Source organism: Pavona decussata, unplaced genomic scaffold (genome assembly GCF_977016875.1).
Source record: "Pavona decussata unplaced genomic scaffold, jaPavDecu1.1 SCAFFOLD_58, whole genome shotgun sequence".
Taxonomy (NCBI): Eukaryota; Metazoa; Cnidaria; class Anthozoa; order Scleractinia; family Agariciidae; genus Pavona; species Pavona decussata.
Genome location: NW_028145480.1, coordinates 1,774,197 through 1,795,000, shown reverse-complemented (window position 1 = coordinate 1,795,000; position 20,804 = coordinate 1,774,197). Strand labels below are relative to the sequence as shown.

Here is a 20,804-nt window from a genome sequence, read left to right as displayed (position 1 = left end):
TTAATGGAGTCCACTAAAGTTTCCCGTTATCATTGTAAATGTAAATATGTGCAAGCTAAATTTTAACGGATTTTTCCCAGGGTACGTTAACTGTGGTAATATTTTCACATTAGTGAAATCTGAGAGAGGGGTTTGGGGGGGGGGGGGGGGAGATTGAAAATGTACAATAAGGTAAAATACATAGTTTGAGAAGTTTTGTGCTGTATTTTATACTACGCTGGTTTATTTATTTGCGAAGTGTTTCCATTTGTTAACAAGACAGTGCAGGACTATTGTCAGCAATTGGGTTATTTCACGTTATTTATATTTTGAGATGTTCGAGGGTTGAACATATGGTATTAAAAAAAAAACTATAAAAAGCCCGGCTCAGCCGTGGCTCTTATGTATGTGGTTTCTTGAAGAAATTCGATTTTTTTAGGATCACTCTGCCCATTGGGGGAAGGGTTACCCCTTCACATGCGCTCTACAAGAATGTGTTTTCCCATAGACTGCTAAGTTTGATCCATTGTGCTCTGAAAAAAATGTATCGATTTTGAACAATTTGGCCTAAAATTTGTTGCTTTGCCGACTATTGCGAAAACGCGTTTAGGGATTGGCCGTTTGGACTCAAAAGAGAGGGAAAATACAGCGGTAAGATCTGAAAGGGCTTGGGAGGGGGTATTATTGGAACATTACTTCCGGCCTAACGTTTTGAGGGATACCCCTCTTCCCTCATCCCTTGATTTGAAGGTTGTGAGAAAAATAGGGCGTTTCTGCTGTTCATAAATGAATTAATGTTTGATTGTAAAGAGAAATAATGAATGCAAATGAGAATTAAAATCAATAATTTAACATTAGAAGCAAGGTGTTTATAATGACAGATTTTTATGGCGTTATTTTGAGAACTTTAGATTTTTAACTTATGATACATATCTCCTTCAAGTTAAATTTATATACTACGTTGAATACATTTTCGCTACGCAGTTATTATCGAATATGCGATACTTGCTTGTGAAACGCTATTTGAAAATTGTAGAAGAAAAAAATACGAAAAAGGAAATAAAACTGTAAAAAGTTTTATCAAGGAGTGAAGCTGTGTTATCAATTAAAAGCCGTAGAAATGTTGACCATCAAGCCATTTTTCACTCTCTGTGACTGTGTAGGGGAGAAATGACGATAGAATGGGACAGGAACAATAGTATGGAAAGGCAACAAGCGTAAGAAATGGTATTAGTATCTGGGGTCACATTCTGTCGCCTAACTGTCCATGTGGTTCGCGGACATTTATGAATTGAGTAATGGCGGAAAAACGAAAACTCTGGAAATTACGCTTGAAATAAGCGAACTTCCAGTTGGAATTAGATCGTTAATATATTTGATATGGATAATACCTAGTGTTGTGCTATTTATTTTCGAAAAACTAAAGAGAAATCATATAGTGCCGGTTTAAACGGAATTGCAGAAGTGATATGGGAGTCAGCGAAAAAAAAAAGACGGAGGGGGGCGGGGGGGGGGGGGGCAGAGATGGCAGTTTGATGAACGGAAAAAAAGGAAAGGACAGACTCACCCCACCGCCTTCCCCAACAGGGTATATCTGGTGGATGAAGGGTCCTTCTTAAAATGTCGAGGGAGATTTAAACTGAACTAGGTAAAAGGAGAAGCAACAACTTTTACTAGAACCAACGAGATTGAATTGCTTGAAAAGTGTTTTGCTTTTGATAGGGGATGAAAGAAATAATTTATTAGAAACACAGTCCCAAATCATCCACAGAACTGATACATTGTTTGTTTTTTGTTGCAGCTCGTGACGAACCCCAAGTGCATGCCGAGAATGCTTTCCAATAAAACAATTTCCATGATACCTCTTTTTTAGATTTAGATTTCGTGACTGAGCATCGAACTTCCGTCACGCGTTATTTGAGATACAAATTTTGTGAATTTACCGCTGTCAAGTTAATATTATTCGTGCGTATTCCGATTTTCTTTTATATTTACTCGAGTGGTGGATTTTTGGAAAGAAAACATGCCTCTTGTTGAAGAAAATTGGCAAACAAAGAGATCCACCGTCAGAGCAAGAACCAAGTTTGTGTTCAACAACGATCTCTTCAGCGATGTGAAGTTTGTCGTTCTTAAGAGCGATGGTGAAAGCGAAAGTAGGCAAGTGATTCCAGCTCACAAGATTGTGCTGTCGATTGCGGAGTTTAGACAACGGCGAATTTTGCAACAAAGGCATTCTACATATATAAAAAAAAATTAGCCATAAACTTACTCAGTTACTATAATATATACAAACCTCGATTTAGCCGTTAATTAACGGCTAAATTTGTTCCATATAATATATGAGACCCTCAATTTAGTCGTAAATTAACGGCTAAATTTGTTCCATATAATATATCAGACCCTCGATTTAGCCGTAAATTAACGGCTAAATTTGTTCCATATAATATATATTACACTCGATTTAGCCGTAAATTAACGGCTAAATTTGTTCCATATAATATATATTACACTCGATTTAGCCGTTAAACCACGGCTAAATTTGTTCCATATAATATATCAGACCCTCGATTTAGCCGTAAATTAACGGCTAAATTTGTTCCATACAATATATGAGACCCTCAATTTAGCCGTAAATTAACGGCTAAATTTGTGGCATATAATATATATGACCCTCGATTTAGCCGTTAAACAACGGCTAAATTTGTTGCATATAATATGTCAGACCCTCGATTTAGCCGTTAATGAACGGCTAAATTTGTTCCATATAATATAAGAGACCCTCGATTTAGCCTTAAATTAACGGCTAAATATGTTCCATATAATATATCAGACCCTCCATTTAGCCGTTAAACAACGGCTACATTTGTTAGATGTAGGGGATCAGGCCCTCAGTTGTTGGCTGGAAGCGTGGGGAAGAAGCGTCACGAGCCACTGATGTATATCTTCGCTCTTTAGCTCCGCGCTCGATCTGAATCGTGTTCTCGCTACACTCATTCGCTTATGGGAAAGATAAGAAAAAGAAAGAAACCGGCTGTATCTCCTTAATGTCTGAAAATGGTTTTTGTGCAAGAAGTTTCTGGGTCACTGTGTCGGTCACTGTTTTATCACTTTCGCAAGCCTGGAGTATCATAAGTGTTTAATTGGCCGTTTCAATTGGTCTCTTTTTTTTTTTTTTTCAGTGCTAATATAAAACAACGGGGTTGCCTCTCCTATGCCTTTCCATCACTGCTGTTTAACTACTGTATACTTTTTTATACCTCGAGGGGGACAGACTAGAATTAACAGATCATTTACGACTGGATGAAAAGATTTTTAATTTAATCTATTTGCCTTAATAAAAATAGAATAAATGATCGAATTTAATTAACGGCTTAGATACATGTACATTCAATTAGTCAAACATTTAGAAAAGCGATCAATACAATTTCTTTTAAATATACAATGCTATGAAAAACATGTTCCTAATTCACTGTGCAATCAGGGCAATTTTTTTTTTTAATCCAGTAATCGGGCCCGGTGAGTTCGAGGGAGCATTGTTCCCTTTACAACAGTAACATTAAAAAAAAATTAAGATGGCAGTTTTTTTGCCGGTAAAAAAGGAAAAATTAATATAAAAAGCTCAATTAAAAAATGATGTACTTTATAGAACGAAAGAACAACAACGATCGAAAAAAAAATCTCAATTGAATTTAATTGAGCTTTGCTCTTGATAATAGTGAAAGTGGTTTATTGTCACGTTAGATTTCGCTAATGTGGCCTCTTGCTTCTCGTCCTCTTCTCTCCTTGATCTCTTAGACTGACCTCCTCTTCTCTTGTCGTCTAACCTCCGAACCTTATTTGTAAGTGATTTCCACTTTCCAGCCGCCTGCTTCGACCGTCTTATCCTTGCCGAGGGACAGTTGTTGGCCTTATGGCCTATCCTTCGACAATTGAAGCAGCGAACTACAAGAAGGAATAACGAAAGGATAATGTGAGTATATATAGTTACAGTTATAGAATTATTGTCGCATCATTGAAAGCTATACTGCAAGGCAGTCTACTGTAATAAAAGGTGGAAAGAAGCTTAACTTTTGTATTTATGAATCCGGTTATAACTGTGTTTTCGTTTGCCAACAGCTGGCCAATTAATGATTTGTTTTTTACAAGATAAATTTGAAGTTCACGGTGTTCAAAAATAACGAAAATGCAACTTTTCAGTTATCTCATTGTGCTTGCAGGTGTGATGTTAAATCGCAGTGTTAATAACAAGTTGCATCTTGGGAGTAACATTCAGTATATTTTCTGCTCGTTACCAATCTCGTACCCAGAGTACTCTGGCTTTTTCGTTTCGTCAGTGGGTGGTCGCCAGTAGAGACTCTGGGGAACTGGAATTTTATTTAAATTTTTTTCGATTGGCTGTCCCGTAACGGCTCGTAACGGATTCCATTCTTTTACCGCAGAAATTAGAAAACCTGCGGTATTAAAATTCCAGTACCCCAGATTCTCTCCTGGCGCTCACTCGCTGACCAATTCAATTGCCTCGTTGCACATTCATAGAGGCCTCTTCCAATTATTCTTTTACCTTTTCCTCTTGTTTTAATTTATTAGTCGTTTCAATCCCCGTTTCTTCATTACCACGTGGCGCACAATGCCGGTAAAACTAACATACCGGCTACAACTTTTTTTGTGCAGCTGAACTGATGAACACTTATAATAATATCCATTGCACTGTAAGGCCATTAAGTGGAAGCAATAATAATAATAATAGAAACATTTAAAACTTACCGCCTTGACACGCTTAAATTCTTTGGTCAGTTTGGGGGAACTGTCAGTGCAGCTGGCCACTTCGTTCTGAGAAAAAGACAGAACCAACAGGAATTGAATCTCTTTGGAAACAACCTCATAAACTGAATGCATCAACAACCGAAACGATTCGAAATCAATTTCATTAAACTAAACGTAAACTACCTGAAAACTGAGAGAATTTTGCACCGCAAGGATTAGGGCCTCCTCTTCATCCTGCGTCTGAATGTGCGACCAGGAGTCCAAGGGGAGAATTCTTGAAACAGAAGAAGTGGACCCGGTGACTACTTCAGCGTAAGTCTTCTTCTCCATTACTCAAAATTGAATTGTAGATGATAGCAAATGAAATGTTTGCGTTTGCGAAACTAAAGAAGCGTTTGCGAAAAGATAGCTCAGTATCTCACGTACACGAGTTGCTAAATGTAGTAACAATGAGGGCCTGTGACGTACTGTCAGTCACCCAGCCCCCCGGTAAGCAAAGAAAAGTCTCAAATATCAGTAAGTGCCACTGATGTTTTGTTGATTGGAGAATCACGGATGTACATGCTGCTGCGGTTGTTTAGAATTCACCTTCCTGGCAATGACACAGAACGCAGAGGAGTCAAATTGTTGTAAGTGAGCGGCTAAATTCTCCGGGGCAAACCGATTTCGTTGATTTAGATACAAGAACGTGGTCTAGATCTAACAAGGCGTCTTCAAATCTTATTACACGTCTGTTGAAAAATTGACTTGGCTATGACCGCCTGCGGGGAAACGATCGTCGGCCGCAGAGCGACGTCGGAAAAGCGAAGCTTTTACAGCGAGACACGAAGTGCCGAGAGTAGCCTGCGTGGCAGGGCTAGGAAGGGAGAGGGGAAAATTGGGCGCGCGAGTTCTCGCGCGCCCAATTTTCACCTCTCCCTTCCCCTTTCTAGCGCCTGCCACGCAGGCTATGCCGAGAGAGAAAAAGCACATCGAATTTTATTACCGCAGGATTCCTGCGGTAAAACAATGGAACAGGAACAGCCAATCAAAAAAATTGAATTTTTTCGATGTCCCCAGAGTCTTCCCGGCGTTGCCCCGCTGACCAAAAAGCCTGAAGACTCTGGGTACGATTAACGGCTAAATCGAGGGTCTGATATATTATATGCAACAAATTTAGCCGTTAATTTACGGCTAAATCAAGGGGCTGATATATTATATGGAACAAATTTAGCCGTTGTTTAACGGCTAAATCGAGGGTCTCATATATTATATGAAACAAATTTAGCCATTAATTAACGGCTAAATCGAGGGTCACATATATTATATAGATCAAATTTAGCCGTTGTTTAACGGCTAAATCGAGGGTCTCATATATTATATGGAACAAATTTAGCCGTTAATTTACGGCTAAATCAAGGGGCTGATATATTATATGGAACAAATTTAGCCGTTGTTTAACGGCTAAATCGAGGGTCTCATATATTATATGAAACAAATTTAGCCGTTAATTTACGGCTTAATCGAGGGTCACATATATTATATGGAACAAATTTAGCCGTGGTTTAACGGCTAAATCGAGGGTCTGATATATTATATGCAACAAATTTAGCCGTTGTTTAACGGCTAAATCGAGGGTCAAGTATATTATAACGAACAAATTTAGCCGTTGTTTAACGGCTAAATCGAGGGTCTGATATATTATATGGAACAAATTTAGCCGTTAATTAACGGCTAAATTTGCGTTTGTATATATTATAAATATAATTACAATTACTTTAAATTGTATACGGAATAAGGTTTCGGCTAAATTTTTTTTATATATGTAGAATGCATTTATCACAAATTTTTTACCTATATATACACCCTGTCGATTGGCAGTCCTGTGTTTGAAGCCATGTTTTACGGTGAGCTAGCGGAGACTAGAGACTCTATTGAGCTGCCTGACTGTGAGTACGAGAGTCTGTTGGAATTATTTCGTTACATGTACAGCGATGAAGTGAATTTGAGCGGAAGTAACGTGATGAGAGTGTTATACTTGGCGAAGAAATACATGGTGCCTTCACTCGCTGATAAATGCACGGAATATTTGCAAAATAATTTAGATCCATCAAATGTTTTTTGCATTTTGCCATCTGCGCATAAATCTGAAGAGAAAAACCTGGTGGAGCGATGTTGGGAACTGATTGATGAACAAACTGAAGCGGCAGTGAAATCGGATGGATTTGCCGGCGACAATTGAGAGGTCCTTACTTGAGTTGCTGGTTGAAAGAGATACTCTTGATATCACGGAAGTCGAATTATTCAAAGGAGTCGTGGAATGGGCGACAAAAGAAACAGAAAAACGAGGCATAGTGGCAGATGGACAGAAAATGAGAAAAATCATCGGAGAGCGGATTATCAAAGCAATACGTTTTCCAGTGATGGAGGAGAAAGAATTTGCCTCTGTGGTGCTCGACAGTAAAATACTCACATATGATGAAGTCACTGATATAATCAAACTTTTCAATTCTGTGACGAGCTCCCCTGTAGGATTCCCAGCGTCACAAAGATCCGGACCTTTTGGTGGGTTAATGCGCTGTCCCAGGTTTACATGTAATTCAGTGAAGTTTGGTTGGAAGAATGAGCAAGAACAGTTGCTGTTTTTTTTAGTGGACCGTGATATACTTTTTCATGGAGTCAACTTGTTTGGCAGCAAGAACAATACTTATTCAGTCACTCTTACACTCTCAGTCGACAATGGGTGCATTTGGAGCATTTTTGCCTCTACAGCCGGTACATTTTGTTCGTTGCCCAACAGTTCAGGAGAATTTTATGCTTTTGATGTACCGTTTGATGAACCGATACCTATATCGAAAGGTGTGTTGTACCGTCTTACAGCTCAAGTCACTGGTCCTCAATCTTGGTACGGTGCCAAAGGACCCAAAACAAGCAAATGTTCTGGCGTGTCATTTACCATGAAAGACATTTACAAAAATTATTCTACCTATCTAGTCAAAGAGCGGACTTGTCCAGAACGAGGGCAATTTAATGAATTCATTTTCAGCATTAAAAAGTGAACATCAAATCCTAAAAGTCAGCCGTACTTTTAATAGTCGGTTAAACTTTTGGAAATGCACTGAAGCCGTCACGTAGAAACAACTGAAGTGTCTTCGGCTCACATTTGTCTATCTTCAAGCCTTCCTGCTGCCCCTAAGGGTCAAGAACTTTCATATGTACTCAATATTCTGGACAATAATAAGGTTTTTAAGTTCTGCTTGAAGAACCGATGCCCTGAATGTTACACACCATAGTCCTGCAGTAGCCAAGATACCAAAGTTTTTATTTGTTTGTTTGTTTGTTTTAATTGAAACAAAAACTACAAATTTGCTATAAAAATAACTTTAGATACAAATTCAATTGAATAACAGAAAGTTGCAAATGTAAAAGCATAGAACGTTACACTGAGCATAATAAATAAGTAAATAAATAAATAAATAAATAAATAAATAAATAAGGACACTATACACTATACAATGAAACACTTGTAAAAAGGGCACTAAAAATATCGGTCTGTACCTTGATTTCCATTGAAGATGGTGTTCAAAGGCATACAGCTATTTCAATTAACGTTGTCTGATCATAATAAAGCTAAAACACAAGACCGCAATGTTTTGTAGGATTATTTTTTATGAATAATTTCATCAAAATCATCCCTGCACGTGCAGGTCATTGTACTGCTAATTATAACCCATTGTTTTCTTAAGGCATGACTGATTTTGATGAATTTATTCATAAAAATTCCACGTAAACTTTCGGTCTTGTCTTTTAGCTTCATGCTTTGAACAGACAACGTTAGTTGAAATGACTGTACACCCAATATCAAACTTAACTTTCCCTTTCCTTAGAGGAAAGTTTGGTTCAAAAAAAGACTTCATCATTCGAGTAAAGTTGCTCAGTGGTTTGGTCTTGATGACGGAGTAGTGATGCAGCAGTAGAACTCATCGCTTCCTTCAACTCCAATGATTCCAAAAGTTACCAATTCTCTTAGTTTTAGCATAACCTTTTGCAGTATAATAGGATATCATCGCCATGCTCAAAGATGACCTGAGGCTGCTTAAAGATGATCCTTGACAAGTGAATATGAAATTCTAACATAACTGACATAAAGCCATCTATACGGTAGTTTACTTTACGAGACCTATGTATTGACATCGTCGCACAGAAAAATGTGGCGAGAGGAAATGAAACGAGAGTTTCTAAGAAGACATTGACTCGATCGACCGTGGACTTTAATTTTTCGGCTAGTTTTGAAAAAGGTGCAAACCCGGCGTGAAATGCACTGTTTGTGTTGGATAAAAAAAAAAAAAAAAAAAATCCAGTGTGGAATAATTTCTATATAATTTGAAATCTAAAAGAAATCATTGTAAAGTTAAGGTAACTGACCGTGTACCAGATTAACAGACCTTTAACCATTGAACAATAAGGCAGGAAGCTTGAGTTCTCTATCGGTTGATAATTCGCCCTGAGCTCAATATCAAATTGTTTTAGCATAACCCGGTGATCCATCGACTCAACAAACAGATTCGGTTAACTGTTTTTATTATTATTATTATAATTGATTTAATAGTGTATCGAAAATAAGAGTACCCTTGCTTAGCCAATTAGATCGCGAGTTTCCCTGTTAGTGGCTCACTGGGTTATGTTATGTATTAGTAGTAAGCTTATTAAATGTAAAATTGGGAAAATTGTAAATGTAAGGACTTATTTCTTTCCAGACACCACTTTAAAAATTTGATACAGTTTTAGAAATGTTACATTAAATGATGATAGTTTATCAAAACTGTCTTGTCTTGGTACTGATATAGAGCCTTAACAACAACATCCAGATAAAATCGCCGTGGACAAGCGACTGACCTGTATTTCTAGAGTGAGGTCGCGCATGTAAAGTCAAAGCAGTAATCGTGGTGTGAACGCTTGGCAATGAAAAATGGCTGAAAAGTTTGTTGGTGTGAACACAAAAGTGGCGGATTTAATCCGTGACCATAAGCAAACCGGCGGAGTCGCTTAGAATGACGAGTTGATCCCAGTAATATTTCTAAGCACCTGGTGATTCTAGGGGTAAATCCGGATAAAGTTGTATTTCTGTGTAAGCAATGGCCTTGTAAACGAGAGAACATTTTGCTGTCCCAAATGGACATATTTTTGCTTCTTTGTTGTTTTGTTGCTTTTTTTGTCTTGTTTCCTTTTAAACATCAAAATTCAAGGGTTACCCCTGATAAAAAGAGAAGAGGCCTGGGTCGACCCACAAGGCATCAGGAGGTGAGGCTTTATTGCCCCATGCCCATAATGCTTTGATGGCTTTTCCCATTTATCATCATAAAACCCTTTAAAAGGAGTCCACTTAAGGTTTTCGTTCTCATTGTAAATGTAAATATGCGGAAGAGAATTTTTAACTGATTTTTCCCAGAGTACGATCATTGTTAGTAAAACCTGCGGGGAAGGAGGGAGAGCTAAAAATGTACACTGAGGTAAAATACCTAGTTTGAGAAGTTGACGTGTGGTAGTTTAGACTAGGATGGTTTATTTATTTGATAAAGTGTTTGCTTTGCTAAGTAAACAAGACAGTGTAGGACTATTGTCAGCAATTGGGTTATTTTACAATATTTATATTATTGAGACATTTGAGGCTTGTATACAGTATTCGCAAAAAGAAAAGGTATAAAAAAGACCAGTTTCGTTTTCGGCTCTTACGTAAGTCGAACCCTAGTGTATCAGGGGTTTTTTTTTTTGGGGGGGGGGGGGAGGGGGGAATTCGATTTTAAACTTCTTATTCAATTGCAAGAGATGCGTCATCTTGGTGTTTAATATGGCGTTGTCGGTTATATCTAGTCTTTATCTTGCACACCCTGCCCAATTGGGGAAAGGGTTATCTCTTTTCATATGCGGTACATATACGCTGTACATGTATGTGCGTTCCCATAGCCTGCTATGTTTGATCCATTGCGGTCTAAAAAAAATGTATCAATTTTGAACAATTTGGCCTAAATATGTTGTTTTGCAGTGCATCGTGGAGCGGGCTTTAAATAAAAATGTAGGGAAAAGGACTAAAACGGGTTGGGAGGGGGATAAAAATAATGTTCCAGTCTAAAATAGTGAGGGATACCCCCTACCCTCATCCCTTGAGAAGAAGGTTGTAAGAAAAATAGGGCGTTTCTGCTGTTTATAAATGAACTCATGTATGATTGTAAAGACAATTAATAAATGCAAAATACGAATTGAAGTCAATAATTTAACGTTAGAAACAACGTGTTTATAATGCATGACAGATTTTTACGGCGTTATTTTAAGAGCTTTAGATTTTTAACTTATGATACATATTTCCTTCAACTGAAATTTATATACTACGCTGAATGCATTTTCGCTATGCAGTTATTATGGAATACGCGATACGTTTGTGAAACGTTATTTGAAAATTGTAGAAGAAAAAAGAAATGAAAGTGTGAAAACTTTTATCATGGAGTAAAGTCATGTTATCAATTGAAAGCCGTAGAAATGTTGACCATCAAGCCATTTCTCATTCTCTGTGAGTGTGTAGGGGATAAATAAAGATACAATGAGACAGGAACAATAGAATGGGAAGGCAAGAAGCGAAAGAAATATGAAAAAAAGAACGATGCTATTGGTAAGAAATGGTATTGGTATCTAGGGTCACATTCTGTCGCCCCAACTGTCCATGTGGTTCGCGGACATTTATGGATCAAGTAATAGCGGCAAAACGAAAACTCTGGAAATTACGGTATGGATAATACGTAGTGTTGTGCTATCATTTTCGAAAACTAAAGAGAAATCATAGTGCCTATTTAAACGGAATTACAGAAGTGATATGGGAGTCAGCGAAAAAAGGGGGGGAGCAGAGATGGCAGTAAGGGGAACGGAAAGAGGAAAGCCCAGACTCATCCCATCGCCTTCCCCAACAAGGTATATTCACTGGATGAAGGGTCCTTTCTTAAATGAGGGTGATTTAAACTGAACTAGGCATAAGTAGAAGCAAGAACACTTGCTAGAACCAACGAGGTTATATTACTCGTCGTTGCTTAAAAGTGTTTTGCTTTTGATAGGGGATTTGTTGGCGTGAACGCAAAAGGGGGGGGAAAGGGGATTTAAGCATAAGCGAACGGAGCCGCTAAGAACGACGAGTTGATAATTTCTCTAAGCACCTGGTGATTTTAGGGGCAAATACGGATTACGGACCTTGAGATATTGCTATAGCATAGTTAGAGTTGTAAACAAGACAACACTTCATTTTTCCAAACAGAAACAATTTTCTTTTATGTTGTTTTGAAGAGAAGAGAAGAGGACCGGGTCGACCCACAAGGCCTTCGGAGCTGAGGCCTTATTGTCCCATGCCCATGATGCTTTGGTGGCTTTTCCCATTAATCATCATAAACCCCTTTTAATGGAGTACAATAAAGTTTTTCGTTCTCGTTGAAAATTTAAATATGCGGCAGAGAAATTTTAACTGATTTTTCCCAGAGTACGATGATTGTTAGTAAAACCTGCGGGGAAGGGGGGTCCGAGCTAAAAATGTACACTAAGGTAAAATACGTAGTTTGAGAAGTTGATGTGTTGTAGTTTAGACTAGGCTGGCTTATTTGCAAAGTGTTTGCTTTGTTAATAGGACAGTGCATGACTATTGTCAGCAATTGGGTTATTTCACGATATTTATATTGAGACATTTGAAGGTTGTATAGTATTGACAAAAAGAAAAGGTATTAAAAAAGACCAGTTTAGTTTTTGGCTCTTATGTAAGTCGAAACCTAATGTATTAGGGTTCATTTTTTTTTTTGATAAAGTCAATGCTTAACTTCTTACTCAAGAGATTCGTCATGCATCTCGGTGTTTAATATAGCGTTGTCGGTTATATCTAGTCTATATCTTGCATACCCTTCCCATTGAAGAAGGGTTACCCCTTTTCTTACGCAGTACATTTACGCTGTACATGTATGTGCCTTCTCATAGCGTGCTATGTTTGATCCATTGCGGTTTAAAAAAAATGTATCGATTTTGAACAATTTGGTCTAAAATATGTTGTTTTGCAGTCTATCATGGATCTTGCTTTGGAGAAAAATGTAGGGACACGATATGAAAGGGGTTGAAAGGGGGATAAAAATAATATTCCAGACTAAAATCAGATTGAGCGGGATATCAAGCCATTTCTCATTCTCTGTGAGTGTGTAGGGGATAAATGAAGATAGAATGGGACAGGAACAATAGTATGGGAAGGCAAGAGGCGAAGAGAAAAATGAGAAAAAGAACGATGCTATTGGTAAGAAATGGTATTAGTATCTGGAGTCACATTCAGTCGCCCAACTGTCCATGAGGTTCGCGCACATTTATGAATCGAATAATGGCGGCAAAACGAAAACTCTGGAAATTACGCTTGAAATAAGCGAACTTCCAGTTGGAATTAGATCGTTAATATATTTGGTATGGATAATACCTAGTGTTGTGCTATTATGTTCGAAAACTAGGAGAGATCATAGTGCCTGTTTAAACGGAATTGCAGAAGTCATACGGCAGTCAGCGAAAAAAAAAGGGAACGGGGGAAGGGGGGGGGGGGGTGGGGGAGAGGCAGAGATGGCAGTAAGGGGAACGGAAAAAGGAAGGCCAGACTCACCCCACCGCCTTCCCCAACAGGGTATACTTGATGGATAAGGGTCCTTTTTTAAATGAGGGTGATTTAAACTGAAATAGGCAAAAGGAGAAGCAAAGAACATTTGCTAGGACCAACAAGATTATATTACTCGTCGTTGCTTAAAAAGTGTTTTCCTTTGATAGGCGATCAAAGAAAAATTTATTAATTGCGTGTATGAGCATCGAACCAATATTTCCGTCACGCGTTACTTGAGATGCAAAGTTTGTTAATTTATTGCTGTCAAGTTTAATATTATTCGTGCGTATTCGGCCAAGCTTCTCATTTTAGCCATTCCGATCTCTCTTTTATATTTACTCGAGTGGTGGATTTTTGGAAAGAAAACATGCCTCTTGTTGAAGAAAATTGGCAAACAACAGGATCCAACCTCAGAGAAAGAACCAAGTTTGTGTTCAACAACGATCTCTTCAGCGATGTGAAGTTTGTGGTTCGTAAGAGCGATGGTGAAAGTGAAGGCAAGCAAGTGATTCCAGCTCACAAGTTTGTACTGTCGATTGGCAGTCCTGTGTTTGAAGCCATGTTTTACGGTGAGCTAGCGGAGACTAGAGACTCTATTGAACTGCCTGACTGTGAGTACGAGAGTCTGTTGGAGTTGTTTCGTTACATGTACAGCGATGAAGTGAATTTGAGCGGAAGTAATGTGATGGGAGTGTTATACTTGGCGAAGAAATACATGGTGCCTTCACTCGGTAATGAATGCACGGAATATTTGCAAAATAATCTAGATCCATCAAATGTTTTCAGTATTTTACCATCTGCGCAGAAATTTGAAGAGGAAAACCTGGTGGAGCGATGCTGGCAAATGATTGATGAACAAACAGAAGCGGTAGGGAAATCGGATGGATTTGCGACAATCGAGAGATCCTTGCTTGAAACACTCGTTAAAAGAGATACTCTTGACATCACGGAAGTGGAATTATCCCAACGAGTCATCGAATGGGCGACAAAAGAAACAGAAAAACGAGGCATAGTGGCAGATGGGCAAGAAATGAGAAAAACCATCGGAGAGCGGATTGTCAAAGCAATACGTTTTCCAGTGATGAAGCAGGAGGAATTTGCCTCTGTGGTCCTCAACAGTAAAATACTGACATATGATGAAGTCACCAATATAATCAAACTTTTCAGTTCAGTGAAGAGCTTTCCTGTAGGATTTCCAGCGTCACAAAGATCCGGGCCTTTAGGCCGGTTAATGCGCTGTCCTAGGTTTGCTTCTAATTCAGTGAAGTTTGGCTGGACCAATAAGCAAGAACAGTTCCTATGTTTTTCAGTGGACCGTGACATACTATTTCATGGAGTCAACTTGTTTGGTAGTAAGAACAATACTTATTCAGTCACTCTTACACTCTCAGTCTACGATGGGTGGTTTTGGAGCATTTATGCCTCTACAGGGGGTACATTTTGTTCGTTGCCCAACAGTTCTGAAGGAGAATTTTATGCTTTTGATGTAGCCGGTTTGAAGAACCGATAACCATATCGAAAAGTGTGTCGTACCTTCTTACAGCTCAAGTCACTGGTCCTGAATCTTGGTACGGTACCCAAGGACACCAAACAAGCAAATGTTCTGGCGTGTCATTTACCATGTATGACTTTCAAATGCCCTCTAGAGATCTAGAGCGGACTAGTCCAGAACAAGGACAATTTAATGAATTCATTTACAGCATTAAAAAGTGAACATCAAATCCTAATAGTCAGTCAGCCGTACTTTTAATAGTCGGTTAAACTTTTGGAGATGCACTGAAGCCGTCACGTAGAAACGACTGAAGTGACTTGGCTCACACTCACTTCAAGCCTTCCTCCTTCCCCTGAGGGTCAAGAACTTTCATCTGTACTCCATATTCTGGACAATATTAAGGATTTTATGTTCTGCTTGAAGAACCGATGACCTGAATTTTACACACCATAGTCCTGCTCTAGCCAACCGAGATCGCGAAGTTTTTATTTGTTTGTTTTAATTGAAACAAAAATCACAGATTTGCTTTAAAAATTTACTTAAGATACAAATTACATATGCAAATTCAATTGAATTTCAGAAAGGTTGCAAAAGTAAGAACACAGAACGTTATACAAGCGAAATAAATAGATAAATAAATTAATAAATTTATAAGGTCACTACTCCCTTTATGCAATTAAACACTTGTAAAAAGGGCACTAAAAATATCTGTCTGTACCTTGATTTCCATTTAAGACGATGTTTAGAGGCATACATCCAATATCAAACTTAACATTTTCCCTTTACTTAGTGGAAAGTTTGCTTCAAAGAAAGACTTCATCATTCGAGTAAAGTTGCACATTGTCGCTCAGTGATTTGGTTTTGATGACAGAGTACTGATGAAGCAGCAGAACTCATCCCTTCCCTCAACTCTAATGATTCCAAAAGTTACCAATTCTCTTAGTTTTAGCATAACGTTTTCAGTATAAAAGGATATCATCGCCATGCTCAAAAATGACCTGAGGCCGCTTAAAGACGATCCTTGGCAAGAGAATATGAAATTCTGACATAAAGTCATCTATACGGTAGTTAACTTTACGAGACCTATGTACTTACATCGTCGCACAGAAAAATGTGGCGAGAGAAAAATGAAACAGGAGCTTCTAAGAAGACATTGACTCGATTCTACCGCAGACTATTTTGCATATTAAATATCGGCTAGTTTTGAAATAGGTGCAATCACGGCGTGAAATACACTGTTTGTGTTGGATGAAAAACCAAAATCGAGTGTCGAATAAGTTCTGTTTGATTTAAAATCTAAAAGAAATTATTGTAAAGTTAAGGTAACTTGCGATGTACCAGATTAACAGATCTTTAACTATTGAACAATTAATTAGAAAGCTCGAAGTCTGTATCAGTTGATAATTCGCCAATGCAAGATATATTGCAGTGAGGTCTGAAAGGGTTGGGAGGGGGATAAAAATAATGTTCGGAACTAAAATTTTGAGGGATACCCCCTTTTCCCTTAACCCTTGAGATGAAGGTTGTAAGAAAAATGGGGCGTTGCTGCTGTTTGTAAATGAACTCATGATTGATTGCAAAGAGAAATAATGAATGCAAATACAAAGTGAAGTCAGTAATGTAAAATTAGAAACAAGGTGTTTATAATGACAGATTTTTGTGGCGTTATTTTAAGGTGGGGGTAAATGTGAATTTGAATGGAATTTTAAGAGGTTTGAAGAAGAGATAAAAGAAAGAAAATGATTTTTAAAACACCAACAGACAGTTGATACCCACGCAAGAGCACTCCAGGTTTCTAGTGGACTAACTTGGTATCCGTCTATTAATTATAAACTACAAATTCTAATTTTAAAACTTCACTAAATCTTCAATATTTCTTATTTCTCTTAATTTTACCAATCCTTCTAGAAAAACTATCTCCTCCAAAATATACCCAAAATTCACCTAAAAATTCACAAAACACCCAACAACAAAGATTTACGGGATAAGCAGAGAGTTTTTGGATTGCTTGAAACGTGAACGAGATATTTCCATTAAACCTATTTTAAGCGGCATGGAAACGGCTTTCAGGTTTACCCCCGCCTTAAGAGCGTTAGATTTTTAACTTATGATACATATTTCCTTCAAATGAAATTCATATTCTACGCTGAATACATTTTTCACTTAGCCGCTGTTATTTAAAAAAAATACGCGGTTCTTGCTTGTGAAACGCTATTTGAAAACTGTAGAAGAAAAAAATAAGAAAAAAGAAATAAAAGTATGAAACGTGTAATCAAGGAGTGAAGTTATGATATCAATTAAAAGCCGTAGAAATGTTGATCATCAAGCCATTTCTCATTCTGTGTGAGTGTGTAGGGGATAAATGAAGATAGAATGGGACAGGAACAATAGTATGGGAAGGCAAGAAGCGAAAAAAATATGAAAAAAAAGAACGATGCTATTGGTAAGAAATGGTATGATTTGGGGTCATATTCTGTCGCCCAACTGTCCATGCGGTTTGCGGACATTTGTGAATCAAGTTATGGCGGCAAAACGAAAACTCTGGAAATTACGCTTGAAATAAGCGAACCTCCAGTTGGAATTAGAATGTTAATACATTTGGTATGGATAATTCCCGGCTTTGTGCTATTATTTTCGAATACTAAAGAGAAATCATAGTGCCTTTTGAACGGAATTACAGAAGTGATATGGGAGTCAGCGAAAAAAGGGAGAGGGGGTGGCAGAGATGGCAGTAAGGGGAACGGAAAAGAGAGAGGCCAGACTCATTCCACCGCTTTCCCTAACAGGGTATATTCAGTGGATGAAGGGTCCTTTTTTAAATGAGGATAATTTAAACTGAACTAGACAAAAGGAGAAGAAAGAACACTTGCTAGAACCAACGAGATTATATTACTCGTCGTTGCTTTAAAAAGTGTTTTGCTTTTAATAGGGCTTCAAAGAAATAATTTACTAGAAACAATCCAAAACCATCCACAGAACTGATACGTTTTATGTCTTCGTTGCAGCTCGTGACGAACCCCAAGTGCATGCCGAGAATGCTTTCCAATAAAACTGTTTCTTAAATATTCATAACTTATAACCACAAACCGCCAGTGTATATCATATACTTCTATATTTATTTATTTATTTATTTATTTATTTATTTATTTATTCATTTATTCATTTATTCATTTATTCATTTATTCATTTATTTATTTATTAATTTTTTAAATTAATCACTTCATTCTTTAAGTGTATTCTACTCCCTTTTTTTTTTATCTTCTTCTTGTCTTACTCTGCCCTCTTCGATTAGCTTTCGTAACCAGCGGTCCAGTGTATTCAGTTAAAGAAGTTGCATTTCTCTGTATTCATACATTTAATGTATTTATAAATTTAATGTGTACTTACTGATGAAATAATCAGTAATAATGATTTTATATATAATTTTGTGAATGAGCATCGAACTAAGCCCGTTATTTCCGTCACGCGTTACTTGAGATACAAATTTTGTTAATTTACCGCTGTCAAGTTAAGATTATTCGTGCGTTTCTCAACTGAGCCATTCCGATCTTTTTTTTATAATTACTCGAGTGGTGGATTTTTGGAAAGAAAACATGCCTCTGGTAGAAGAAAATTGGCAAACAACAAGATCCACCATCAGAGAAAGAACCATGTTTGTGTTCAACAACGATCTCTTCAGCGATATGAAGTTTGTGGTTCGTAAGAGCGATGGTGAAAGTGAAAGTAAGCAAGTGATTCCCGCTCACAAATTTGTGCTGTCGATTGGCAGTCCTGTGTTTGAAGCCATGTTTTACGGTGAGCTAGCGGAGACTAGAGACCCTATTGAACTGCCTGACTGTGAATACGAGAGCCTGTTGGAATTGTTTCGTTACATGTACAACGATGAAGTGAGTAATGTGTTTGGAGTGTTATACTTGGCGAAGAAATACATGGTGCCTTCACTCGCTGATAAATGCACGGAATATTTGCAAAATAATTTAGATCCATCAAGCGTTTTCAGTATTTTACCATCTGCGCAGAAATCTGAAGAGGAAAACCTGGTGGATCGATGCTGGGAACTGATTGATTATCAAACAGAAGCGGCATTTAAATCGGATGGATTTGCGACAATTGAGTGGTCCTTACTTGAAACGCTGGTTAAAAGAGATACTCTTGATATCGCAGAAGTGGAATTATTCAAAGGAGTCGTCGAATGGGCGACAAAACAAACAGAAAAACGAGGTATAGTGGCAGATGGACAGGAAATGAGAAAAATCGTCGGAGAGCGGATTATCAAAGCAATACGTTTTCCAGTGATGAAGCAGGAGGAATTTGCCTCTGTGGTCCTGGACACTAAAATACTCACATACGATGAAGTCACTGATATAATCAAACTTTTCAATTCAGTGACGAGCTCCCCTGTAGGATTCCCTGCTTCAAAAAGATCCGGACCTTTTAGTGAGTTAATGCGCTGTCCGACGTTTACATGGTGTTCACATGGTTGGAAGAATGAGCAAAAACAGTTGCTATGTTTTTCAGTGGACCGTGACATACTTTTTCATGGAGTCAACTTGTTTGGCAGCAAGAACAATACTTATTCAGTCGCTCTTACACTCTCAGTCTACGTTCGGGGGTTTTGCACCATTTATGCCTCTACAGCCGGTACATTTTGTTCGTTGCCCAACAGTTCAGGAAAGTTTTATGCTTTTGATGTTCCGTTTGAAGAACCGATACCTATATCGAAAGGTGAGGAGTACCTTCTTACAGCTCAAGTCACTGGTCCTGAATCTTGGTATGGTACCCAAGGACACCAAACAAGCAAATGTTCTGGCGCGTCATTTACCATGAAAGACATTCTAATGTTTTCTACAGATCCAAAGCGGACTAGTCCAGAACGAGGACAATTTAATGAATTCATATTCAGCATTAAAAAGTGAACATCAAATCCTTAAAGACAGCCGCTCTTTTTAACAGCCGGTTAACTTTTTTGGAAATGTTTGTTTTAATTGAAACAAAGTTACAGATTTGCTTAAAATATTTACTTAAGATACAAATTCCATCTACAAATTCAATTGAATAACAGAAAGGTTGCAAAAGTAAAAGCACAGAACGTTAAGCAAAATAAATAAATAAATAAATAAATAAATAAATATGGACACTATAAACTTTATGCAATGATACACTTGAAAAAAGGGCACTAAAATATCTGTCTGTACCTTGATTTTTATTTAAGATGATGTTTAGAGTCATACACCCAATATCAAACATAACATTTTCTCTTTCCTTAGAGGAAAATTTGCTTCAAAGAAAGACTTCATCATTCGAGTACAGTTGTACATTGTCGCTCAGTGATTTGGTCTTGATGACGGAGTACTGATGCACAGCAGAACTCGTCTCTTCCTTCAACTCTAATGATCCCAAAAGTTACCAATTATTTTAGTTTTAGCATGACATTTTGCAGTATAATAGGATATCATCGCCATGCTCAAAGATGACCTGAGGCCGCATAAAGATGATCCTTAGCAAGTGAATATGAAATTCCAACATAAAGCCATCTATACGGTAGTTTAGTTTACGAGACCCATGTATTGACATCGCCGCACAGAAAAATGTGGCGAGAAATGAAAAGAGAGCTTCGAAGACGTTATTGACTCGATTGTACCGCGACTATTTTGCATATTAAATATCGGCTAGTTTTGAAATAGGTGCAAACACGGCGTGAAATACACTGTTTGTGTTGGATGAAAAACCAAAGTCGAGTGTCGAATAAGTTCTGTTTGATTTGAAATCGAAAAGAAATGATTGTAAAGTTAAGGTAACTTGCGATGTACCAGATTAACAGATCTTTAACTATTGAACAATTAATCAGGAAGATCGAAGTCTGTATTGGTTGATAATGCGCCAAGATATATTGCAGTGAGGTCTGAAAGGGGTTGGGAGGGGGATAAAAATAATGTT

The 20,804-nt window shown here is 37.8% G+C and overlaps 2 protein-coding genes and 2 pseudogenes across 3 annotated transcripts in view; all 4 read left to right on the top strand.

The window, feature by feature from the left end:
- Positions 1 to 9,650, top strand: part of LOC146479582 (serine/threonine-protein kinase unc-51-like) — a 58,539-nt gene extending 48,889 nt beyond the window's left edge. Inside the window, exon 28 of the mRNA XM_085110432.1 lies at positions 9,633 to 9,650. Coding sequence (XP_084966558.1) covers positions 9,633 to 9,635 — 3 coding nt within the window. The 3' untranslated portion in view covers positions 9,636 to 9,650. The remainder of the gene's footprint in view (positions 1 to 9,632) is intronic.
- On the top strand, positions 6,599 to 8,061 carry LOC146479583 (BTB/POZ domain-containing protein 6-like; annotated as a pseudogene).
- A 4,019-nt stretch (positions 9,651 to 13,669) lies between the features above and the next one.
- Positions 13,670 to 17,139, top strand: LOC146479581 (BTB/POZ domain-containing protein 6-like; annotated as a pseudogene). The gene is made up of 2 exons (XR_014864853.1): positions 13,670 to 16,542; positions 16,956 to 17,139. The product of XR_014864853.1 is annotated as a BTB/POZ domain-containing protein 6-like (transcript).
- A 1,266-nt stretch (positions 17,140 to 18,405) lies between these two features.
- LOC146479580 (BTB/POZ domain-containing protein 6-B-like) lies at positions 18,406 to 20,566 on the top strand. The gene has a single exon (XM_085110436.1). The coding sequence runs from the start codon at positions 18,461 to 18,463 to the stop codon at positions 19,781 to 19,783; it is 1,323 nt and encodes a 440-aa protein (XP_084966562.1). The 5' UTR covers positions 18,406 to 18,460; the 3' UTR covers positions 19,784 to 20,566.
- The last annotated feature ends 238 nt before the right edge of the window (positions 20,567 to 20,804 follow it).

Bases quoted from the DNA above. Each gene is read 5' to 3' on its own strand.
- LOC146479580 (XM_085110436.1), top strand. From the start codon at position 18,461: ATGCCTCTGGTAGAAGAAAATTGGCAAACAACAAGATCCACCATCAGA.